We start from the raw sequence: 24,822 nt of genomic DNA on the forward strand, positions 1-24,822 counted from the left end.
TGTACTGTGCAGGCTGTTCAGCACGGTGCTGCTCTTAGTGAGCTCCAGAGCACAAAGAAATGACGACGACAGACAGAAGCTTTTATCCTAATATTCCTGCACAGATAATACTGTTTAAAATGTCTTTGTTATGAGCTAATGCACATGAATGTCGCCATGGTTACATACAGTTATGCAGTTCTTTGATGGTTCATGTCTGCAAGTTGGATGTTGATTTCTCAAATCTGTCATTATTGTCGGTGAAAGAAAGTAACAGTGGAATTACAACCCTCACTGGAAATAAAGAGAAATGTCATCACCAATGCTCCTTATCCCACAGTCATCCATTAAGTGGGTTTCAATACTAATCACACCTTTTATTCATCATTTACTTCACATTTTGCTCTCACTCTGCAGTATTTCTTACTGGAATTTTTGCTGGCTTTTGTCCTATTATATCTACCAAACTTGTAATATAATTTGGTGAGACGTGGCTGACATAGATTTAATAAAACACTACATGAGACGTCAGATGTCGGGTGGAAGCAAGAACATGAAACTTTATATAAAAACAGGTTTTGTTTTAAATCTGGAGGAAATGTGAACCTTTCACCAGCATCACTCCTGTTTTAACTGATAATGGTTTAATCAAATATTTCTGTTTTCAATGAGAAGAAGATGATCTACATCTAATTATCTACATGAGCATGGTGGGACACAACTGCTACACAAAAAAACAAGTCTGTTGAATTTAGCATTTCTCCACACTTGCCTCTCTCCTTTAGCCTAGCCGCGCTAGACAACCCACGGCAATGAATTTAATTCTCTGCCAGGGTGGGTCTAGTTACCCTCCATAAGGCTCGAGGCTGGATTCTCCTAAAACTGGCCGGACCAATCACCATGAAGTGTAGAGTCAGAAGGCGGGCGTAACTAAGTGACGACAGAGGCGTGACGATTCTGACAGAAACAACCGGCGCACAATAAGCAGTTATCTTTCGACTCGGCTTTGGCCACAGCCCTTAAAGATTTGAAGCTAAAATTCAACTTGAAAGATAAACAAAGGATGGCACTGAAGTGTTTCATTGAGAAAAAAGACGTATTTGGACTTATGCCGACGGGATATGGCAAATCCTTAACATACCAGTTGGCTCTGCTGGTTGGGAAGCTAATGGGACTTAGCCACAATCCCCCGGCGCTCTAGGAACTCTGTCAGCCTATTCGTTGCGCTGATTGGTTGTATACCTACCCAACTGCTGCAGAGTGATTCGAAAGACAACCTTTTAGCCCGCCTCCCTCCCTGTCAAGCGGCCCTAGACCCTTGTGCCTTCAGAACATGGGTCTGGCGCGGCTAGGCTATCTCTCCTTTCTATTTTTACATAATTTCACCCCTTCTGGACTCGAAAAACACAAAAATCTGAAAAGTAAAAGTCACTTTTTCAAACAACACAACTTTTAGACTGGTTACAGATGTTTAGTCGCATTTCTCCATCATTCCTCATCTTTTCAAGTAAAGGCAAGAGGTTATAAAATACACACGCATAATGAATCACACCCTGTTATTCAAAACTACTTCATTAGAATAAAAAAATGAATACATTAACGTGTCTGGCTGGTCTTAAATGAATAATTGCGGCGCATTTAATGCTTCACATCAGATGTCATAAATATGGAACTATACAGGCTCTGTGCTGCCAACAAGAAGCCAATACAATGCAATGAGGGCAGCTGCATACTTTAATGTAAAATAAGAAGTTGCTGGAGTAGTGTAAAAAAAAAAAGCACTCCCGACTGACCACCTCAGAATCAGCAGGGTTTTTTTATGTATCATAACTTCAGCAAAGGGCTGCTCAGTGGATCGGTGGTTAGCACCGTCACCTTGCAGGTAGAAGATCCCCAGTTCGCGCTCCCGCCTTCCAGAGTCTTTCTGCATGGAGTTTGCATGTTCTCCCTGTGCATGCGTGGATTTTCTCCAGGTACTCCGGCTTCCTCCCACAGTCCAAAAACATGCTGAGGTTAATGTGGCATATCATCATAGGCTGTGGTGTGCGAGTCACAACAGCGTGACAGGGCGACTGGAAAGTGCCTGGGGTTTTGAGAAGGTGTGTGTTCAGCACTACAGCCAGTGTAAATAAAACTGCCATAAGCACACAGTTGTCGTCCGAGATTTATTGGACATAACAGTTAATTGGTGATTCTAAAAAGAGTGTGATTGTTTGTCCCTGTGACAGACTGGTGACCTGTCCAGAGTGTCTTCTGCCTTCACCCTAAGTCAGCAGAGATAGACTCCAGCCCCTCTGCGAGCCTAATAAGGATTAAATGGTGTATGGGTAATGGATGGATGGATGAAACCTCATTATATTTGATAAAATCATTCAAAATGTTACCTTCATATGATGAATGCTGTCAGGGTTACAGGCCCTTGAAGTACAGAGGGATGGGTCTACATTTTTAGTTGTGTTTCTTTTTCCAGCATGTTTGAGCACTCATTAGTGGTTATATTAGAAAACTGTTTTGATACAGAAGGAATCATGGCAAGAAGATGAATCTGATATTACAAAATTGGACAAAAATGAGACCTTTGACAAGCCACTTTTAAAAGCTTTTTGTGTTTAATTATCAGAATCCAGATACCACATCCAGGGTACCAGCGTTTGCTTCTATGAATCCATGTCGCAGACGTTAAACAGATGCAGTTTTGCTGTTGCAACTATGATCTGTCCATTGATGTTGATGTACAAAGAGAAAACAATGTGCTGAACATGATTTGGGTTCAGATGGTAACTCCTGGAGTGAATATCTAACAATATCTAATTATCTATACACCGCTTAATCCTCATTAGGGTCGTGGGCGGGAGGGGAGAGGGAAAGCAGTCTCACTCATATGGACAATTTAGAATCACCAGCTAACCTCAGCATGTTTTTGGGCTGTGGGAGGAAGCCAGAGTAGCCAGAGAAAATCCACACATACACAGGAAAAACATGCAAACTCCACGCTGGGACACGAACCGGGCATCTTCTAACTGCAAGGTGATAGTGTTAACCACTGAGGCACTGTGCAGTCCCAGAAAACAATGTGCTGAACAAAAAACGGATTTTGCTTTCAAATAGTGACACCTGGAGTGGATATCTAACTTGTTTTTCAGCCCTGAAAATTTCATCCCCTCCACTTATGAAGTTATGAGGCTCTGAAATGCTAAAAAGAAAAGCTAGCACAAATATAAAAGCACTACATTTCCACCCACCATTATGCACTTCAAGGGGAGTATCTCTGAAAATATTATTGGTAAAATATTGCAGGGCTTCATTAAACACACCAAGGTTACTGTAGATTAAAAAAAAAATTGTCTGATTCTGATTTGATACAGATTTGGTTGATTTTCTATGAAATGACTCATCATGTAAAGGTGCAGTCTATAATGTTACCGTGTGACGTAGACATACGCTCCTCCCAGCAGCACCGACAGCAGCATAACAAGGATGAAGATGGCCAGTCCGATGTTCCCTCCATCCAGAGGGGAGCCGGCTGTAGCCTCTGTATCTGACAGACCACACACGGATACATCAGGTTAACCAAAGGCAGCGTGTGATCCAGAGGACAAATAAGAGGTGTAATAGGCTGACTAGGGTTGGCTCAGCACACGTAGGTGGAAGCTACAGGTAATCAGATGGACAAACACAACTGGAGGGACAAACACACACAGTGGGGATGGACTTGGCAGGCAGATGTTTGCAGATGCAGGCAGAGCAGGCAGACACACAGAGAGGTGAACTGTTGTTTGATTCTTTTGCCAGTGTGATGGTTTGTTAGATTTTTGTGTGGGTTTTTTTTTTTTGGTGCGTCTAGAAAACAAACTGTGTGATCTTTTCAGGCCACAGCATCAGAGCACACCGACGTACACAGACAGACTCACCTTCCAAATCAAAGCAGCCAACACTAGGGGTTTCCTCTGAAATACAACAAGGTGCTCAGACAATCATTGGTAAACAAGCAGCAGTAAAACAACAAATTGTGGGATTTTTATGTTTGTAACAGGCTATGATGATATTATTTGATCTCATTCTCAGTGTCAGGCAGCCAACAGGTTCATCAGGATCTCACCCACTCATGCTCTTTATGAAGAAACTTTCATGGTACCTGGAGGAAGCTTGGAAACTGCACCACTGAAGTTTGTATCTGAATGAATAAGGGGCTATCTTGTATTCTTACATCCATCCATCATACATCCACAGGGCTCGGTGTGAACAGTGTTTCACTTCTGATTTTCTAAGCTGTAACCCAACAAGTGAAAGCAAACTACTTTTGGAAATATTACTACCAAAGACAGTAGCTGGACATGCTACTGTTTGCAGCTTGAAAAAATAACATAAATGCTCTGCTCTGTTGCTGTGTTTTCGTGTTTTATATGTTGGAAAGGCTTTTAAAAGACATGCTGTTCTCCAAGCCTATGAAATACCATAACTAGGCCTTCTGTGCTGAGCTGTGACTGGACGGCCTCTATTTGATAAGGAGGGGTTTGGGTGTAGCAAACTGTCAACTGCATGCAGAGGGGCATGATCGATCCGTAGAAACAAGCATGGGGCAAAGAGGTCTTTGAAGAGTACTGCATGCATGCAAAAAGTCAAAGGTAAAGGTAAGAGAACAAGGGAGCATTTCAAACTACATATACAGCACTGTGCAAAAGTTTTAGGCACAGCTAAAAGTAAAATCCAAAAATAATGTACTTCATACAAAATACAATAAAGTGGATAAAATTTGGACACTCAGCCAGAGCACACATTTTTTCAAGATTCTTTGTAAGATGGTTGTTTCCAACATGGTGGAGAACTTGTAGAGATGGTTCCTTTATGTACTTCAAGACTGACTCCACAATGTTGAGATGAGGATTCTGTGGGACCATCTGCTAAAGACTCAGAGTGGCTCTTTCAAGTCCTTTTCAGACATGAAATGTGCAACATTATTGGTTCCATCAATCTGTTGACATGACAGCATCCTATTTGACACGCCTTGATGTGTGCTCATCACAGATGTCAGCATTCCTCTCTCTGGAAAAGCTGACTCATGATCTGAAGACTTAATCAATCTGAAGACTTTTGGGGAGTCTGGCAACCGTTGCACACTTTCCATCGAAAGCAAGTCGTCCAGGACCTGAAGCAGCAAAGCAGCCCCAGACCATCACACTACCACCACCATGCTTGACTGTTGCTATGATGTTCTTTTTCTCAAATGCTTTTGCGCCAGGTGTAACGAGACACGCGCCTTCGAAAAAGTTACATTTTTGTCTCGTCAGTCCATAGAATATTCTCCCAAAAGTCATGGGGATCAATCAGATGTTTATTTGCAAAAGTAAGACGAGCCTTTATGCTCTTTTTGGTCAGCAGTGGCCTTAGAACTCTACCATAGATGCCACTTTTGCCCAGTCTCTTCCTCATTCTTGAGTCATGAACACTGACCTTAACTGAGACAAAGGAGGCCTGCAGTTCTTTAGATGTTGTTCTGGGTTCCTTTGTGACCTCCTGGACGAGTCATCACTGTGCTCTTGGGGTAACTTTGGTAGGCCAAACACTCCTAGGAAGGTTCCATGTTTTCTCCATTTGTGGATGATGGCTCTCACTGTGGTTTGTTGGAGTCCTAAAGCTTTAGAAATGGCTTTGTAACCCTTTCCAGACTGATAGTTGTCAGTTACTTTTTTCTCATCTGTTCTTGAATGTTTTTGGATCACAACATTTTGTTGCAGCTTTCTGAGATCTTTAGGCCAACTTCATTTCATCAGACAGGTTCTACTTCAGTGATTTCTTGATTGACCAGGTCTGGAGGTAGTCAGGCTTGGATGTGGTCAGTGAATTTGAACTGGCTTTCCAAAAAAAATGAGAACAACCACAATTAAACCATGATTTAAGAAGGGGGCAATTACTCTTTCACACAGGGCCAGGGAGGTTTGGATAGCCTTTTCCCCTTAAAATATTAAAGCATCATTTAAAAACTGCATTTTGTATTTACTTTGGTTATCTTTGTCTAATATTTACATTAGTTTGATGGTCTTAAACATTTAAGTGGGGAAATATTCCAAAAAAATAAGAATTCACAAATACTTTTCACGGCAGTGTATACAGCTTTCTTACTCTGAAACACTCCTATAGATCCTGCTGCTGTCTGATGCTGCAGATCTTTAATAAATTCAGAGGAAAAAATACTACAAATACTTGGAAGCAACACATTAAATTTAAGCTCCTGTTTTGCAAATGCCTGGATTACATTCGTTATTGATGAGTCTCTTTATGGGACCAGTTACAGTCTCTGTTTTCATTGCAATAAAGTTTTATTTTTATGGACAGTTCACGTGATAGCGCAGAGGAAAGTGAATGACTAAGGTGTTGTGATTTGTGTAAAAGCCACCAAATTGCTTCACACAACTCAAAGTACATGACTTTGCATCTTTTCAGACTTGCGTTGTGTCCAAAGTAATAATCTTGGATTGCCATCTTGACTTTTACAGTAAAGTGAGCAGGAAACTCATTCAGGCATGAAACTGACATGTTCAGATGTCATCAGATTAATGTAAAAGAGAGCATGTCTGAAAGGGGCTTTAGACTCTAGCTGGATGTTTGGACTCATCCTGCTGCAGAATGAGTTTGAGACGATGGCAGTGTTTGGAGAAGAATCTAAACATCTACAGAGCCTGAAACTTTGCACAGTGCTGCACATTAAAATAAAAATCACCAAATCCTGCCAGTCTCACCCCTGCACAGTGGAAGCGGGCCGCTCCAAAACGACGGGTTTCCGAGGATGCATTTAATGGCCACCTCTCCTATGAGCTCGTAGCCGTGGTAACAGACAAAGTTGAGCGACTCGCCAGGCAGGTAGAGCCTCTTGGGCAGAACCTGGTAGCCGTTGTCAGGGAGACCAGGGTTCTCACAAGAAACAGAATCCTCAGCTACACAGAAGAAGAAAGGAAAAAAGAAAGAAGCTGGATGGATCCCGCAGAGTTTCTCAACAAAGATCAGAGTTTTTGCGTCAGAGCTCGACTGACAGATTTGACAGGCTCCGGCTGAGGTGGCATGACTCATGGATAATCTCCACCCCCTCCTCCAGGTGGCTGAGGGCTGATTGGTACGGTGCATTAGCATTGCATTTACATATCAAACACTTCACACAAACATTAATAACCCTGAAAACACACTCACACACACACATATCATCAGTCCTGAGATGAAATGCAGGAGATGAAGCATCGTCTCTGGCATGCAGAGACGCTGTGATCTGTGTCAGCAGAGGGAAGAGAGAGCCAGGCCTTTTTCTTTTTTTTTGCAAGAAATCACACAAACCCACTCATGTTAGATCGCACAGCAACAGGGAAAAGAGCCTCTCATCTTCAGTTAACTGCCATGTGCGACTGTCTGTCCTGATGACAGGCCTCTGAAATCACTGTGCTGGCGTATTACCGGTAAACCACAGGAACCTTTCAGCCCACAAGTTTGATAAAAATAACTATCAGCAACTAACCTCTCGTGTTTCTCTTTGTACAAGAAACTGTCTGTCAGATACTCACAGACACAGTGAGGGAGTCGAGACGTCCACACAGGCGTTCCAGGCTCACGGCCGTAGCAGGTGATGGTGGCGCCGCCCTGCAGGATGAAGCCGGGGTTGCAGCTGTACTGAATGGTGGTGCCCACCAGGAGTTTGGGGTCAGACAGAGACCTGGTGGAGTGTTCGACATGGCCCGGGTCTGAGCAGTACATGACTGAGATGAAGACAGTAGAGAAAATAAAAAATGCACACAATGTACAGTGTGATTTATGAGTTATCGAGAATCATTATTCACCATTATAAATCCATAAATGCAGAGTTACAGTGGTTGATTTCAAAAGTGCCATCCATCAAGCCATCATCTGTATACCGCTTAATCCTCATTAGGGTCATGAGGGGCTGGAGTCTATCCCAACTGACTTAGGGTAAGGCAGGGGACACCCTGGACAGGTCACCAGTCTATCACAGGGCTTACATTCACACCTACAGACAATTTAGAGTTACCAGTTAACCTCGGCATGGTTACCTGGAAAAAACCCACACTTGTACAGGAAGAACATGCGAACTCCATGCAGAAAGATTCCACACCCAGGCCGGGATGTGAACCGAGGATTTCTAATTGCAAGGTCAAAGTGCTAACCACCAAGCCACTGTGCAGCTCAAAAGGGTCATTCAGTGAAAAATGGATGAGATCCTCCTACCTGAGACCCTCAGACTCAGCTGATTATTTATGCACAAAACTTTAAGTGTATTTAATACAGCAATGCATTTTTTCCCCCACTTTATAATATGAACATTTTTAAAGTAACAGGCCCTTGAAATACAAAGAGGTGGGTCAAAATCCCCCTCTTTAAATTTGTGTTACTTTATCCATCATTTTTTTAATTTTAATTTTTTGGCCTTTTTGGCTTTATTTGATGGGTACAGTTTGACAGGCAGACAGGAAAGAAGGGAGAAGAGTGGGAAGACATGCAGTAAAGGAGACCAGGCCCTGTACATGGGTTGCCCGCTTAACCCGTTGAGCTATATGGGCGCCTTCACTTTTTCCATCATTTTTGAACACTCATAACTTCATAAGTACAGTAGTAGCAGTGGGATTTTTTGAGCTGAAAAACACATCTGAACTGCTAAAAAATTGCAACTAAATCAATTTTACATCCATTCCAGGAGTTATAATCTGAAGTCAAATTCTGTTTAACATCATTTTTTGCTTTTGACAATTTATATCTATATAATGGGACATATCCAGTTTTAACATTAGTGAATGTGGCTTCACCAGTGTAGCTCATTTTTAGGAATCATAAAAAAAGAGACATGTTGTGGCTTTGACGAGGAAAAGAATGATCTTGCCAAGGAACTTTGTTCTCTATAAGAGTAAGACTGTTAACAAACAGAAACCGTTCACTTAAAATGCAGTTTTGAGAATTGTTTTCTGCTAATGTCAAAGATTTAAAGACAGTGTTCACTGAGGAAGTCCAATTAGTTAGTATTATAAATAAAATATTATTTTTATTCCATTCCTGCATGTAAATCTTTGTGTTCTTGACTTTCAATACATACTTTATAAACATGGCAGTGCATTTTTCCACATTAACAATGTTTAGACTGTATTTCTGATTAATTTAATTTTATATTTATTTAAAAAAAAAATGCTTTTCTTTCAAAAATAAGAACATTTCTAAGTGACCCCAAACATCTGAACGGTAGTGTACGATGTGGTATCACAATGATAAATGGAACCGTGTGTGTCAACTGTCTCTGTTCACAGTTTGCATTGCTCAGTGTACAGGGATGCACAAACCATGAGACATCACCAATATTGCCATAATGCATCCTGCGGCAAGCATGAAAATACATTTTAAGGAATCCTAAAGTGAATGTAGATAATGTGTGATTCTACAAAACTGTCTGTACATGCACACACACAAACAGATGTTATAACTCAGAGCAGAACTGACTCTTTTCGCAGAACGGTGGCTGTGAGCTCCAGGACAGGTCCAGCTGACAGGTGAGGGTCTCTCGTCCCACCAGGTCGTAACCAGGATCACACTGGTAGGTGATTCGAGCTCCACGCACCAGTGCAACGTGGGACGTCGTTTTCCAGCCGTTCTGGATCTCTGGTAGGTCTGGACAGGAGTCGTTTCGGGACACCTCTGAGAAAAGAAATTAGAGACAAACATGTTGATTAATGGCTCCATTACAATGATGAAGGTTTCCTCTTGCTAAACAGTTGCGTGGGTCAAGAAGTAAATGACGTAAACAATGCTACAGCTGATTCCAACATGATACGGCACACGCTCGCTGCCTGAAGACGGATGGACCTATTGTGCAGCTACTTGACCGTGTGACAGAATGATGGATTTCATCTGTGTTGGACAGTCTTCAAAAACCAACTACCTCCAGTGATTCCACCCAGAGGAAGACAGTTTGCTGCTGAAGCTGCTGTCTAGAACAGCCAGTGGTTTTAGTTCTGACTTCCACTGAAACAGTCCTCAGTTACATTACTATAAGATGTCAGTCACAACTGAGTTGCTAAAAAAATCATGTTGTTACTGTCAAGAGTGACTTTCTAGAGATATCATGCATTTCTTTAAGTGAATAAAATAACCCGGACTTAGGGGCCACTCACATCTCTGCTGCTGAAAGCTTTTGCAAATGATTTATATGTTTTGTTTTTTTTAAATCCTACTTATTTGTTTTTATTTATTGTACCGTTTCCTTCCTGTGGGCTCATATCCCTCATTTGATCTGTCTATGCTGGACATGTTTATTTAAAATTTTGTTGAGCTCTTTGTGGCATATTAAACACTTTCAATTGTAAAAATAATCAAATAAATTCAATTTTCATCTTTCTTTTTTTTTTTTTTGATTGACAGCATTATAACTGTGTCCTTCTGCAACAAAAAAACATTTCCAAGTTCTCTGTATTTCCAGCCATTGTTGTGCTGTTTCAGTGGCGGTGCAGGACTTTAGATTGCAGTGAAAAAATAGCTCACAGTGAGGAAAAATGTGATGGGAGCAAAATATGCACAGGAATTGTTTGGCATCTAGAGGGTTAAGGCAACACAAGGCAAGACAAGGCAAATGTATTTGTATAGCACAATTTGTACATAAGGCAATGCACAGTGCTTTACAATGGCAAAGAAACACATTGAGGAAATTCATTAAAAAGATGAATTAAAGATAAGCATTAAGATCTTACATTAAAACAAACCAAATTAAAAAAAATAAAATAAACGTACATTAAAAGTCAAGAAAATAATTTTAGCATCTACACAAAAGCTGCAGTAAACAGTATGGTTTTCAGGCCCTATTTAGAAGAGCCAACAGTTTGAGCAGACCTCAGGTGTTCAGGATGTTTGTTCCACAGATGAGTAGTGCAATACCTGAATGCTGCTTCACTTTTCTTGGTTCTGTTTCTGGGAACACACAATAAATTTGTCCCTGATGGCCTGAGGGGTCTGGATGCTTCATATGAAGCTAATAAGTCCAGGATGGATTTTGGTCCAGGACCATGGAAAGCTTTGCAGACCAAGAGTAAGATTTTGAACTCTATCCTTTGACTAACAGGAAGTGATTTGTAGTGATTTGAGGACCGGTGTAATATGGTCCAGTTTCCTGGTGTTCGTTGGGACTCTGGCAGCAGCGTTCTGGTTCAGCTGCCGCTGCTTGATTGATTTCTTGTTAAGACCTGCAATGACACCATTACAGTAATCTAACCTACTGAAAATAAATGTGTGAACAAGTTTCTCTGCATATCCTCTAGACAGGAATCTTTGATTCTAGAGATGTTGTTCAGATGGTGATAGGCTGATTTAATTACAGCTTTCAAGTGGCTGTTAAAATGTAGGTCTGAGTCAATAATTGCACAGAGGTTTCTGACTTGATTTGTAACTTTTAGTGGCATGGAGTCAATGTGAGCACTGATCTTTCATATTTTTGGCCAAATACAATCACTTTAGTCTTGTCTGCACTGAGCTGGAGAAGACATTGATACATCCACTCATGGATTTGATGGATACACTTACTGAGAGCAAGTAAAGGACTGTAGTCATGTGATGACATTGAAATATAAAGTTGCATGTCATCTGCATAAGTGTGGTAAGAGATATTGTGGTATTCTATTATCTGAGCAAGATGTAGATTTTGAATAGAAGAGGCCCAAGAATGGACCCCTGAGGAACCCCACATGTGATCTTTGTTTGCTTGGACATACTGTTACCAACTGAGACAAAGTAGTCCCTATCTTGTAAGTAAGATTTGAACCATTTGAGTACAGTTCCTGTAAGTCCCACCCAAGAAATATTCTATATTAATGAAGCATCTAAGAAGCTGAAATCATATCTAAGAGTTTAAATAGCTGAAAATAAAAGACTTCTGTGCTGCTACGTTTCAGTTGGGAAACTGTCTTACAATATTTTACTGTTATGAATCCGTTGAATTTGATGCATCTCAGTAACACAGATTCTCAGATTCATACATCTGCATCCCTGGTAGATACCAATTCACAGTCAACTGACAAAACTAATCATCAATACGATGGTGAGAATGACATTTCTCAATCAGCTGCAATTCTGTATGTGCTGAGTTCAGTGAATGTAAAGTATGTAAAATGTCACTGCTGCAGGGTTATTAGAGGAGATCTTCTCTGTCGTGACTTTGTGGGTGAAAGTGTAAAGGCTGAAGTGTTTTTTGACTTCAGTTTGCCTCCAGGAGCCTTTGAGCATGTGTTTAAGTAACCACTTCACACACTCCTTATGTCCCTAAAGTGATGTAATGGAAACCATTCTATGTATAATGCAGTAAAACACAGACTTAGGAATTAATTACATAGGAAGTACATTTTAAATATTGTGCCAATATTACAGTTAGTGTCTATGAAAAATGAGTACTTTGGCATGAAAATGTGTATTAATAATCCAATAGCGTGTTTTGCATCTTTGGTACATACATACAGCATTCGCAACAAACTTTATTCATCGTGCACCTCAAGGGCCTGTAAGTCTGAAAATATTCATAGTATGAAGTTAAGTCAGAATTGTGATTATTCAGATTAAAATATTGATGAGTGGATCTGTAAAAAGGCTGCACAGATCACAGAGAGGATGGATGTTGTGCTGCTGGTGCATCTGAAACATGCTGAGAAGACCTCATACACCAGCATGAACTGATTACAGAGGCAGAGACGCTGCAGGAAGCTCAGATCAGCTGTCTCTTGATCGTTTTCTGAATCAAGAATTCATCTGATCTCGGACTTGCCAGCATTCAGAGCGTGCAGCTCTAACCTTCGTGCCATGTTATCGCTTCAGTCATAAAATCAATGCAGCTCTAGAACTACAAACACCAAGTCAAATTTGATAAAGTTCACAGTCAGAAGAGAAGAAAAACTTGGTCTTCACACTGATCTGGAGTTAACAAGACAAAAGTAAACGGCCATCTAGTCCACATCGATCCAGCAGATGTTTCTGTATTTCACTATTTCAGGTAAATAATAGATATGACCAGAGGAGCCAGAGATCCACCGAGGCGTTACTGCAATTAATTCTCTGGGGAATTTGCATTTTATCTGCAGTTTATCATAAGCCAGATAAAATATGATGACACGCTAACATGCTCACAATGACAATGTTAATACTAGAAAAGCACTCAGAGAGCACAGTAGTCCTCCAAGAAATGCAGCATTTTTTGTAGGAATGCAGTATTTGTTTATTAGTTATTGATGAGCAGAAATTATGGCAACATAGAATGTGGCCATTTAATATAGATGAACCCACAAACAAAATGACCTAGCACTGAGCACAGACGTGTGTTATGCATGGGTACGTTATGTACGGACACCAAATCACGAGATCTAAATCTGTAACGAGTGTCAGGAATTGATTGAAATTGAAAAACCCCCACAATTTAATCCATTGTTCCTTGTATCATTTCAAATGGATAAGTCCCGACAAGTCTGCAGCGGTCCATTTCATAGTAGGATCGCAATCATGTGATCATCAGCAGGCAGCTGACATAGTACTTACTTGCTGTCATAGTTACAGTGACGACGTGTCGCTCTCTCACAATGATACAGAAATCTTCAACAAATCTGATCTAGCTCTGATAAATGGTGTCATTTGAGGGATTTTTGAAAAGAAAATATATCTTTCGAATCTGGATTTAGGGTTCAGAGGTTTAACACATTTGTTAGAGAGCCTTTATGTTTTATATTCTGAGTTACTTATACATAGATGCCTTCTTTTGAGTTGGTTATATCCGCTTTACATGTAACGATATGTTTTATTGCCCTGTGTAAAGTACTTTGCAATGTGGGATGTAAAAAGTGTTCTCTAAAGATTCATTATAGATCCAGCAGAGTGTATATTATGTTGAATTTCTCATTTTACTGCTCCAAGAAACATTTTTTGCATCAAATGAGCTTATGTGTTCTTCATGCATTTACAGGCTCATATTGTTTCATAAAGTGAAAAAAAAAGATAGAACAAAACAAAACCTCCTCCAGCAGCTGCTCATGCAAAAAGAAAATACAGAGCTTTAATAAAATTAATGTCGTCTAAAAACAACTGGCTGAGAGAGATGTCTGAATAAGCAGCCTGGTGTGTGAGTGTCTGCATATATCTGCTGATTGATCGGACAGCGTACAGTATTGCATTACACTGTACAATATAATAGGCCCACAGGGATTTGTAAGTTGAAGTTCCTGGTTCAATTATTCATTCTCTATTGACTCGTTTCTCCTTCTCAATACAGCTTGGATGTGTGTGGCGGGTAATTTATTCGCAGCTCAACCACACACACACACACACACACACACACACACACACACACACACACACACACACACACACACACACACACACACACACACACACACACACACACACACACACACACACACACACACACATGTTTGTACTTCTATCTTAGTGAGGACATCCATAGGCGTAATGCATTTCCTAGAGCCTTACCCTAACCTTAACCATCACAACTGATTGCGTAACCCTAATCCTTACCCTAACCCTAACCAAACCTTAATTCATACCTGTTCTCTAAAAACAAGTCTTCACCCTCAAACATGGCTGTTTCAAAGTGAGGACCGGCCAAAATGTCCTCACTTTGTAAAAATGTCCTCACTTTGATAGTTAAATGCAGAAAATGGTTCTCACAATGTAGCAAGTACAAGAACACACACACACACACACACACACACACACACACACACACACACACACACACACACACACACACACACACACACACACACACACACACTCAAAGAGAGTAGCCTGCGTGTTCATGCTGTGTCTACTTGATTTACTCCCCGGGGACATGTGTGTGAGTTTGTGGTGTCGGGAGGGTGACAAGCAAATTGGACAGTGTGTGTCTCAGTGCGCATCTAAATTGGTGTCAGGTGTTGGATCTGGGAAGCGCTGCAGATTACAGTGTGTAAAAGAGAGGAGTGAGCTTATTTGGCTGCTCGTGAAACTCCGAGCTTGTGTGTGGATGAGTGCCATAGCGAGATGGTGAAACAAATAGGATGTGATTGAATAAGGGCAGAGGGAAATGAAAGGAAAGGCAAATAACGATGAGAGGAGAGAAAAGGGGAGATGAGAAACGGAGCGGGCAGCCTGAGGTGAATTGGCAAAATTGAAATGAATGGGAAAGCTGAATGAAAGTTAACATCTCCACATCTATTCAAATGATAATGTCAGTGTTATTCTGCATTTTCTTTTTGTCAACAAACCCCATTAAAAGATCAAACAAACCAACAATGTGTTAGTCCGTCTTTTTAATACTTCCTGTGCTGTGGCTCTGAGCCACCGGTTCCTACTGAACATGTAAATCTTTCAAAGCAGGACGTAAACACAGTATGTCATTTCAGTTGTCAAGAAAAAGGCTCAGTTGCTGACTGAAATAACCAGGAACGAGTGATTCCAACAAACAGTACTCAAAAAGCAGAAATTTGTTGGAGGTTACTGTTGCCTGTGCGCATTAATCCACATTTGGTCTTCTACACTAATTAGTGTGTTTTGTGTTTTTTTACAGTAATTTTTTCCGTTACTTAATTTGTTTTGTAATATTGTGTGATTTGCTGTACATGTAATCTGCTTTGTTGTTCATCTTGTTTGTCTGCTGCCTACTGACTAGGTCATTATTGAAAATGGGAATCAGTTCTCAACTAACTTACCTGGTTAAATAAAGGTTAAATAAATTTTAAAAAAAATACTTTTAATTTACAGATTTTACCTGTTCTGTTAAATTAACTAGCAAAATCATAGATAAAAGGCTTCATTTACACATTTTTTAATGTACTAAACCTAAAAAAAAGTAATTAAAAGTATAGATATTAGCTGGGAAATGATGAATAATCTTAATTGCATAATCTTTTGGTAAATTACAGACAATATTTGGTAAAATCACAAAAAAAATGTACATGTTAACATTTAAAAACTAGAAAAGCACACAGAGTGCAGTCCTCTGTCAAAATCGAGTCACTTGTTCTTGTGTCATTTCTGACCTTCCCTGAAAATTTCATCCAAATCTGTTAGTACGTTTTTGTGTAATGTTGCAAACAGACAGACAGACAGACAGACAAACCAACGGCAATCGTTGCACAACTCCACCAAGGCTCAGACTCCTTGACGGAAAAATTACACAAATTTTAAATGGTAATATAGCTGAAAAACAACACCAAATATTGGTCAACATAAAATGTAAAATACAATTACAATGTGTGACCATAAATGTACATAGTTTTACTCTATTTAAATTTAAAAATATATATATAATTTTATAGATGTCTGCTGTGATTTTTTATGGGGTTTGTTTGTTTGTTTGACAGTTTTTGACTGCTACAATAGTTTTTACGGTACCATTGCTTTGCAGATTTTTACTTTTTTCATATACAGATTTTTTGCATTTTACATTTGCGACAGCAGGACAGTGTGTGTAGGACTGAATTAAAAATATAAAACATGTTGTGTTTATGATAATGAAGGAACATATCACACAGTGCAACACCGCAGTTTAATGATGTGTTTTTAAATGAGTTTTAGTGGACAACAACAGAGCTCTGTGGCACAGAAGAAAAAGAAAAAAAAGACTCTGGTTATCTAAATTCATTTATTAATTATAATTTAATAATGTTCAAAGACAGAGCTGCACAGTGGCTCAGGATCTTGAGCATATGTGGGCTTTCATTGAGTTTTTCTGCCTCCTCCCACAGTCCACAAATATGCTGACGTTAATTGTTAACTCTAAATTGTCTGTAGGTGTGAATTTGAGTGTGATTGTTTGTCTCTATATGTAGTTCTGTGATAGACTGGTGAGCTGTCCTGGGTGTCTCCTGCCTTCACCATAAGTCAGCTGGGATAGACTTCAGTCCCTCCACAACCCTAATGAGGTTTAAGTGGTGTATAGATGATGGATGGATGTTCAAAGACCCTTCGCCTTCACTATAAATCCCTTTTGGCCAAGAGATGAATTTTCAATTCATTATCATCATCATCATATTATTATTATTATTATTTCTCATTTTTTATGATGTGCACTTTTCTTTCCAACAGCATCATAATGCCTGCCACCACCTGTCATTTAATAGAGTTTAGGCTGCTCACACTTAGATAGTTGTTTTAACAGGTGCCACAAACAAAGCGAACTCTTGTTTTGTGCATATATTTATTGCAGCTGTGTGGGAGCTGGAGCTAGCAGCCCGGTTTACATGTAGGCTTTGTTTTTTGTATTTGTCGGGTAATTAGAGGCAATTAAGTTTGTCAAGGAGGGCGGCAACAGTTCACAGGCACAGCAGAAACACAAGCATTCATGCTTTTTTTCTTTAAAGCAGGGGAAAGAGGTTTTTCTTTTTTGGTAAAACTACCAAAAATACCATGATAACATTTCAGCATATTGTAATTCTGAGAGGGAACTAGACTTGTGCTCCTCCTCCTGGCTCTGTTTAGGGCCTGAGATAACCTGATTTGTTGCAGGAGACTTTGGCCAATCACTGATCTTTCAGAGAGACATTCCCATTGGCTGTTCAACAAATGCAGATGTCTGTTACTTCAGAGAGTAAAAAGCCTGAGTCACTTCTAAAAATAGTTTTAGGGTTAGTATTTAGGTCTAACCTCAAGCAGCTGGTTGGTGTCCTGGTAAACTGCTATCTTCTCTTTCCTGTAATATCTCAATGAGTGGTTTCATAGGTAGATTTACAGTAAGGTGTATGTAATTGTGCTTGTATCACAGAGGAGCTTCATACAGAGAGGAGAGATCTGCATTAGGAGGGCTCTGTTCTCACATCCAGGTGTTCTTTTTTTGCCTCCTGTAGCTCTGACTCATTTCGGAGCAATTGTGACTTCTTTTTAGGATCATAATTCTCATTAGCAGCTGAGGGCTAACACAGTTGGAGCAGCTTATGTTAAAAACCCTGTTGTTTGTACAAATCTGTTTTTGCCAAATAGGTCAAATTATAATATTTACCTGTGAAATTTATTCCGTAACCTTATCAGACCTGGTTTGCAGCAGCATGTGCGATTCAAAGAGACTCTCTTCATAACATAAGGTACAAGGTCATATTGCATTTATTGTGTACGTGAGCCTTGTATTGACATTGTTATCCACTGTAGTGTAGTTCGGCTGCAGTCTCCAGGTAGATGGTCGGTCGATATGCTCTCATCCAACCAAGTTCTCATTGGTCATTGATCAGCAGCCTTCCAGGATGAATCCATGATTTTCGACAGCAGGAGGACCAGACTACCTGTGAACACCTTTGTGTTTTAACCACAGAAAGCTGCTCAGCCTGACGAATTTAAAGTGTACTCAGAGTTGGATCCAAACCATCTGATGTCTGAAAAGTCATTGGTTTGGCTGCATTTTATTCAAACGGACAAAAAGTAACCCGTCACTGACAGAGCTCCCTGCACAAACGTCACACAGGAAAGGCATCTACATTTAGTTTTACGACATCCGTGGCGGATCAATTAATCGATTTCCTGACTATTTTGTCAATTGATTGATTGCTTATATCTAATTTTCAATACAGATGAGTCACAACGTTGCAAACAGCAGTTGATATATCACAGCTCAGCAACCAACATGGCAGGGTATGTAAAAACAGCAGCTAACTTGTCTCTATTACAGTATTACTCTGCCAAGGAATTTGGCAGAGTTGTGTGATGACAAGCGTTGGTTTGTCTGTCTGTCTGTCTGTCTGTTAGCAACATTACTCAAAAACGCAACAGATTTCGATGACAATTTCAGGGAAGGTCAGAAATGACACAAGGACCAAGTGATTAAATTTTGGCAGTAATGCAGCTTTTAGTTTGGATCCACAGATTTGTTAAGGATTTCTGTATCATTGTGAGATAGCGGCATGGCGTCACTGTAACTATGACAACAAGTGAACACTACGTCAGCTGCCTGCTGACAATCACAATCATGATCCTACTACAGATCCACCGCAGCGGACTTATGGGGACTTATCCGTCTAAAATGATACAAGGAACAACTGATTAAATTGTGGGGGTGTTTCCGAGTCCCATCAATTCTCGTCGCCCGCTACATATTTAAGTCCTGCGATTCAGTGTCCATACAAAGCGTACACATGCATAACACACACCTGTGCTCAGCGCAAGGTCATTTTGCTTGTGGGTACATCTATATTAAATGACCATATTCTACATTGCCATGATTTCTGATCATGCAGCACTTCTAAAAACAATTCTGCATACCTCATAGTGCTATATGGAGGAATGAACAGCCTTGGTAGAGTACTGCACTTTCTCAGTGCTTTTCTTGTTTTCTTATTATATTTCTGTTTTCAGAAATCACATGAATACATGGACTGACTGCACTGTAGATTGGTGATTAGCACTGTTGCCTCACAGCTAGAAGATCTTCGGTTCAGGTCCTGGCCTCAGCCTGGGATCTTTCTCTGCGGACTGAGTGTTTGTCTCTGTATGTAGTCCTGTGATAGACTGGTGACCTGTCCAGGATGTCCTCTACCTTCACCCTAAGTCAGCTGGGATAGACTCCAGCCCTCTGCAACCCTAATGAGCATCACATGGTGTATATGGATGGATGGATGGATGAAATCTGAATTTTTATTTTTCTAATAAAAGTTTTAGTAAAAATTGACAGCACTACATGTCACACATTGGCTGTATTTGTGCAGGTTTCTGCTCCGTGAAAGAATTTTCCTATGGTGTTACTTTACTTTGGCAAATTTCAGAGTCCAGACCACTTTACATATTGACAGATCTGCAGGTTAATAGTTTTATTTCAGGGGTCTACCAGAATATGAAAAAAACACATTAGCTGTAGAGGATGAAAAATGTGCTCTGAGTCTGTTCTATTATTTCATTTCAAACTATCGGGATAAAATGGTAGCTGTCTGGGTCATTTCATCTGAATTCGCAAAGTTTTTACAAAAGTTCACATCTGACGATCTCAGATTTGTCAGATTTTTTGCCTATTCATACATATATTATTAAGTAAAACATGTAAAATTCTTGGTCACAGGTGGGGTCATGTTGATTTTTGCATTATTTCTTCGTGCCAATCCGTGCAGCAGTGTCTGCCATAACTTAAAGAAACAATGCAGCTGTCACTCTGTTTCATTACGACACACGCAGGACTTTAGTTGTTGTTGACAATGCCAAAAGGTACTCAACTTTTAAGCACTGTGTTGATATTTTCAGCACTTTGAACACTTAGAACACTTTTAAAAGCATCTCACGTCACTCTTAGCTTCATAGTTTGTAAATCAATAAGGCGACAGGCCTTGAGCTGCCACTCTCACCCATATAGTTGATGATGAAGCCTTCGCCCTTGCCGAAGACGAGCCCCGCCGGGTCGGAGTGAAAGGTGACAGTCAGGTCGGGGGTGGTGGAGGAGAGCTTGAAGGGATTGCTGCCTCCGATGTAGCGGCCAGGATGTGAGTCGTGACCTCATCGCCATCGGTGATGGTCAACATGTCGCTGTCACTGATGTTCAGCCTGACAGGCAGAGAAACAGACAAACAGCGAGGTATAGGCGCTGCAATGGGATCAGGACAAGTTGTGATGACTCAGAGTTCCGACAGCCGACTGTGTGGGAGACGAGACGACCACAGAGGCTAATGCTGCGTTCATGATTAATAGTCTATAAACACAGTCATGTTGTTGTTGCCCTGGACGTGTTTGTTTCACCACAGAGGCTTCTTAAATATGAGTTTTGGAAAACTGAATATCTGTAAATATGAGGTGACATACTTCCATCAAAGTGTGTAATTTGATTAATGCTGCCATGGAATCTAGTTAAGCTTGTCAAAGCCATTTCATATCATAGAAGAAAACGACCCCGATCAGCCAGCGCAGTGACTGACACTGATCGTCTTGTTACAAAGCTGAGAACCTTTGAGTCTTGGCTTTCATCTAGATACTACTTTGACATGTACCACTGACCTAAACTATCAGCCATTTATTTACTGTGGGAACCTCTGGGCTGTCTTTAGTGTGTTCTGAACGTTAGGACCACTAGAAAGTGGCCCTGCAGAAGCACTTTAAGAGCAGAGATAAAGTACAGACTCCGACTTCTGTACTTGTGCCATGAAAAACTGAGTGGACAATGTGTGAAAAGTTTCGAGCATATTGTTGAGTCAACACCTGAAACCAATCAGCTGTTACATCAGGTGAAAGTCAGGCATTTCCCATCATGCCCTGAGGCCATGGAGGTGCTAGAGAGCAACTGTGGCCTCTGTCTCTAAAAACTACCCCTAACCTTATGATGTTATTGACTTATTTCACTTTGGTGTGCCATTATTGTTCAAACCTGCATTATTAGTATTTTTTACTATATAAGAAATCCCTATTTTCTACACTACTGTTCAAAAAGGTTTGGGGTCCGCTAAAATGTCCATATTTGTGAAAGAAAAGCAGCTTTTTCAATGAAGATAACACTACAATGAATCAAAAAGACGGTCTAAACACTGGTACTGTGGTAAATGACTATTCTAGCTGGAAACAGCAGATTTTTAATGGAATATCTACATAGAGGTACAGAGGAACATTTCCCAACAACCATCACTCCTGTGCTCTAATTCTACATTGTGTTAGCTAATGGCTAAAGGCTAATTGATGGTTAGAAAACCCCTGTGCAGGTATGGTTAGCACATGAATAAAAGTGTGAGTTTTCATGTAAAACATGAAATTGCTAGCCTAGCCGCGCTAGACAACCCATGGCAACAAATTTAATTCTCTGCCAGGGTGGGTCTAGTTACCCTCCATAAGGCTCGAGGTTGGATGCTCCTAAAACTGGCCGGACCAATCACCATGAAGTGTAGAGTCAGAAGGCGGGCGTAACGAAGTGACGACAGAGGCGCGACGATTCTGAGAGAAACAACCGGGCACAATAAACAGTTATCTTTCGACTCGGCTTTGGCCACAGCCCTTAAAGATTTGAAGCTAAAATTCAACTTGAAAGATAAACAAAGGATGGAACTGAAGTGTTTCATTGAGAAGAAAGACGTATTTGGACTTATGCCGACGGGATATGGCAAATCCTTAATATACCAGTTGGCTCCGCAGCTCCGCTGGTTGGGAAGCTAATGGGACTTAGCCACAATCCGACGGTGCTCTCGGAACTCCGTCAGCCTATTCGATGCGTTGATTGGTTGTATACCTACCCAATTGCTGCAGAGGGATTTGATAGACAACCTTTTAGCCCGCCTCCCTCCCTGTCAAGCGTGCCTAGACCCTTGTGCCTTCAGAACATGGGTCTAGCGCGGCTAGGCTATGAAATTGCCTGAGTGACCCCAAACTTTTGAACGGTAGTGTACATATAAAATACCTCTGTCCAATATTACAATTTTCTACATGTAGAATACTTTGCAATATATTTAAATATATCTAGTCTTTCACTTATCGCTATTATCATAATGTGTATTTTTATTTTTGCGTACATTTGTAGTATACTTATATATCTTATTTTATCTTATCTTAATGTCTATTGTGCGCTGTGTGGTGGTTATTTTTGGGAGACCTATATGTTTGTACTGAATACACTAAAGTTGAAAGAAAAAAGCATTTTGACATCATGCTAGACTGGAGTATGCAAGCAAGAATACCATTCAAAAGTTTGGGGTCAGACAATTTCATGTTTTACACGAAAACTCATTTTTTGTGCTAACATAACTGCACAAGGGTTTTCTAATCATCAATGAGTCTTTCAACGCCATTAGCTAACACGGTGTAGCATCAGAACACATTAGTGACTGTTGCTGGAAATGTTCCTCTTTATCTCTATGTAGATATTCCATTAAATGCACAACTCACATAAATTTGCTCAGATTTACATTTAGTCTTCTTAATTCACATTATTAGATTAGAGCTCTGGATCAACGTAGAAAGTACAAAATCAAGATAAGGGCAAAAAATACCAACAGACTGGTGAAAGTTGTAGTGGCAGTGTTATTAGCATGCTCTCTAATGTTGTCAAGTTTTGAATTTAATGGCTCAGTACGAGTGGGAACAGAGAAATATCAACAGCAGCATCTAGGCGGGGAGCTGGACCCCTCACTGAGCCTCCACACTCACAGCTCTCTACATGCATTTTTAATGATAACATTTGGTTTCTGCTCGGGCCAAACTTTAAATCAGAGCACAAGTTTTGATGTGCACTAGTCTGTGTGTGCTGGCGTTTTCCGTCACAGTTGTAACATCCAGCAGCACCCGTTTGTCCTCGCCGACATGTACCTCCAGCTGCAGTCCTCTCCTTTCTCCGTACCACTCGGGCCAGTTAGGAGACAGAATCACCCCCCAGGACCCGTCAGGTCGCCTCCACACTGAGCTGCAGACAGGACCAGGACAGATTAACACAAGAACCCAAGGCTATTTTCAGGGTAATTACACAACCTTTACTTTCAAGCTCTGATCTTGGTCATTGTGAGAGCTGCCATATAACAGGTGCAGTTCTGTTAATGAACCTGTGATATATCCCATAATATTGGTGCTCACGTGAAGACATAGACAAGATCCTGCTGAACAAAAAACTGATTTTGTCTTTAGATTGTGACCCCTGCAGTGGTTTGTAAAATTGATTTGGTTGCAGTTTTTAAACAGACCTCAGATGGGTTTAACATGTGTCTGTCTTCTGTGCTTATGAAGCTACGAGGATCAGAAATGATGGAAAAAGTAACACAAATTAAAAAGAGCAAAATTCGGAACTACCTGTCTGCACTCAAAGATATTTTATAGTATGAAGACAACATTTTGCATAGCGTCATTAAATGTAATAAAATAACTGGAGGAAAAAATTGTTGGATTCTGAAAAGGTCAGGTGAGAACTTCTTTTTGATTTGGATGATTTTAAAAGGGTTCATTCATCTTGCTATTTTTGGAATAGGCACTTTTGATATGATAATACTTGCATGTTTTTTTCTATCAGCTTTGATATCAAACAAAGCAATACTAGGAAACTGTTAAGTTTTCACATGTTTCATCATAAAACACTGGCAGTACTGATCTTTTCAAAACTGCAGATTGTCTAGAATCTTGAAACATCAGAACCATGATGGTGGGAAAGGGTGTGACTTAGAAACTGGGGGGAAAAAAACAGGTCCTACATGGAAATAAATGTCATTATTTTATTCAGTGAAGTGTTCACATACAACAGCTTTTTTTGCAGAGGTTGCAAACCAGGCACATGTAGGATAACCGCTGCTGTCACACAGGTGAACTGAGCTCGTCTTTTGAATCATTGTAATGAAAAGCAAATCCATGTTTTTTTGTGTTTAATTTTCATACTAACTGTTATAGAATGTCATCTCTATGATGGCGATAACACAGACATTTGCTGTGATCGCTGCACAGTGGATTGGTGGTTAGCACTTTGGCCTAGCAGCTAGAAGATCCCCGGTTCATGTACTGGCCTTTCTGGGATCTTTCTGCATGGAGTTTGCATGATCTTCCTGTGCATGAGTGGGTTTTTTCCAGGTTCTCCAGCTTCCTCCCACAGTCCAAAAATATGCTGAGGTTAACTGGTGACTCTAAATTGTCCGTAAGTGTGAATGCGAGTGCGCTTGTTTGTCTGTGATAGACTGATGACCTGTCCAGGGGGTCTCCTGCCTTCACTCTAAGTCAGCTGGAATGGACTCCATCCTTTCCGTGATCCAAATGAGGATTAAGCGGTGTATAGATAACGGATGATCCCTCTTTGCCACACAGACAAGTAACTCGTGTCATCAGAAAGCATGAATTCTGCTGTTCATTTTGATATTTAATGTTATTAAAAGACAGAGGCTTCATGACTTCTCAACAGAGAAGCAGTTGAACAAAGGTGAAGAA

The 24,822-nt window shown here is 40.4% G+C and overlaps 1 protein-coding gene across 1 annotated transcript in view; it reads right to left on the reverse strand.

Annotated features, from left to right (window-relative positions):
• LOC110957037 (seizure 6-like protein) overlaps nt 1–24,822 on the reverse strand; it is a 122,970-nt gene that overhangs the window by 6,190 nt on the left and 91,958 nt on the right. Inside the window, 9 exon segments of the mRNA XM_051938955.1 lie at nt 3,403–3,517; nt 3,891–3,926; nt 6,717–6,911; nt 7,527–7,718; nt 9,463–9,657; nt 20,301–20,432; nt 20,435–20,496; nt 23,156–23,291; nt 23,294–23,326. Coding sequence (XP_051794915.1) covers nt 3,403–3,517; nt 3,891–3,926; nt 6,717–6,911; nt 7,527–7,718; nt 9,463–9,657; nt 20,301–20,432; nt 20,435–20,496; nt 23,156–23,291; nt 23,294–23,326 — 1,096 coding nt within the window.

Source organism: Acanthochromis polyacanthus, chromosome 18 (assembly GCF_021347895.1).
Source record: "Acanthochromis polyacanthus isolate Apoly-LR-REF ecotype Palm Island chromosome 18, KAUST_Apoly_ChrSc, whole genome shotgun sequence".
Classification (NCBI taxonomy): Eukaryota; Metazoa; Chordata; class Actinopteri; family Pomacentridae; genus Acanthochromis; species Acanthochromis polyacanthus.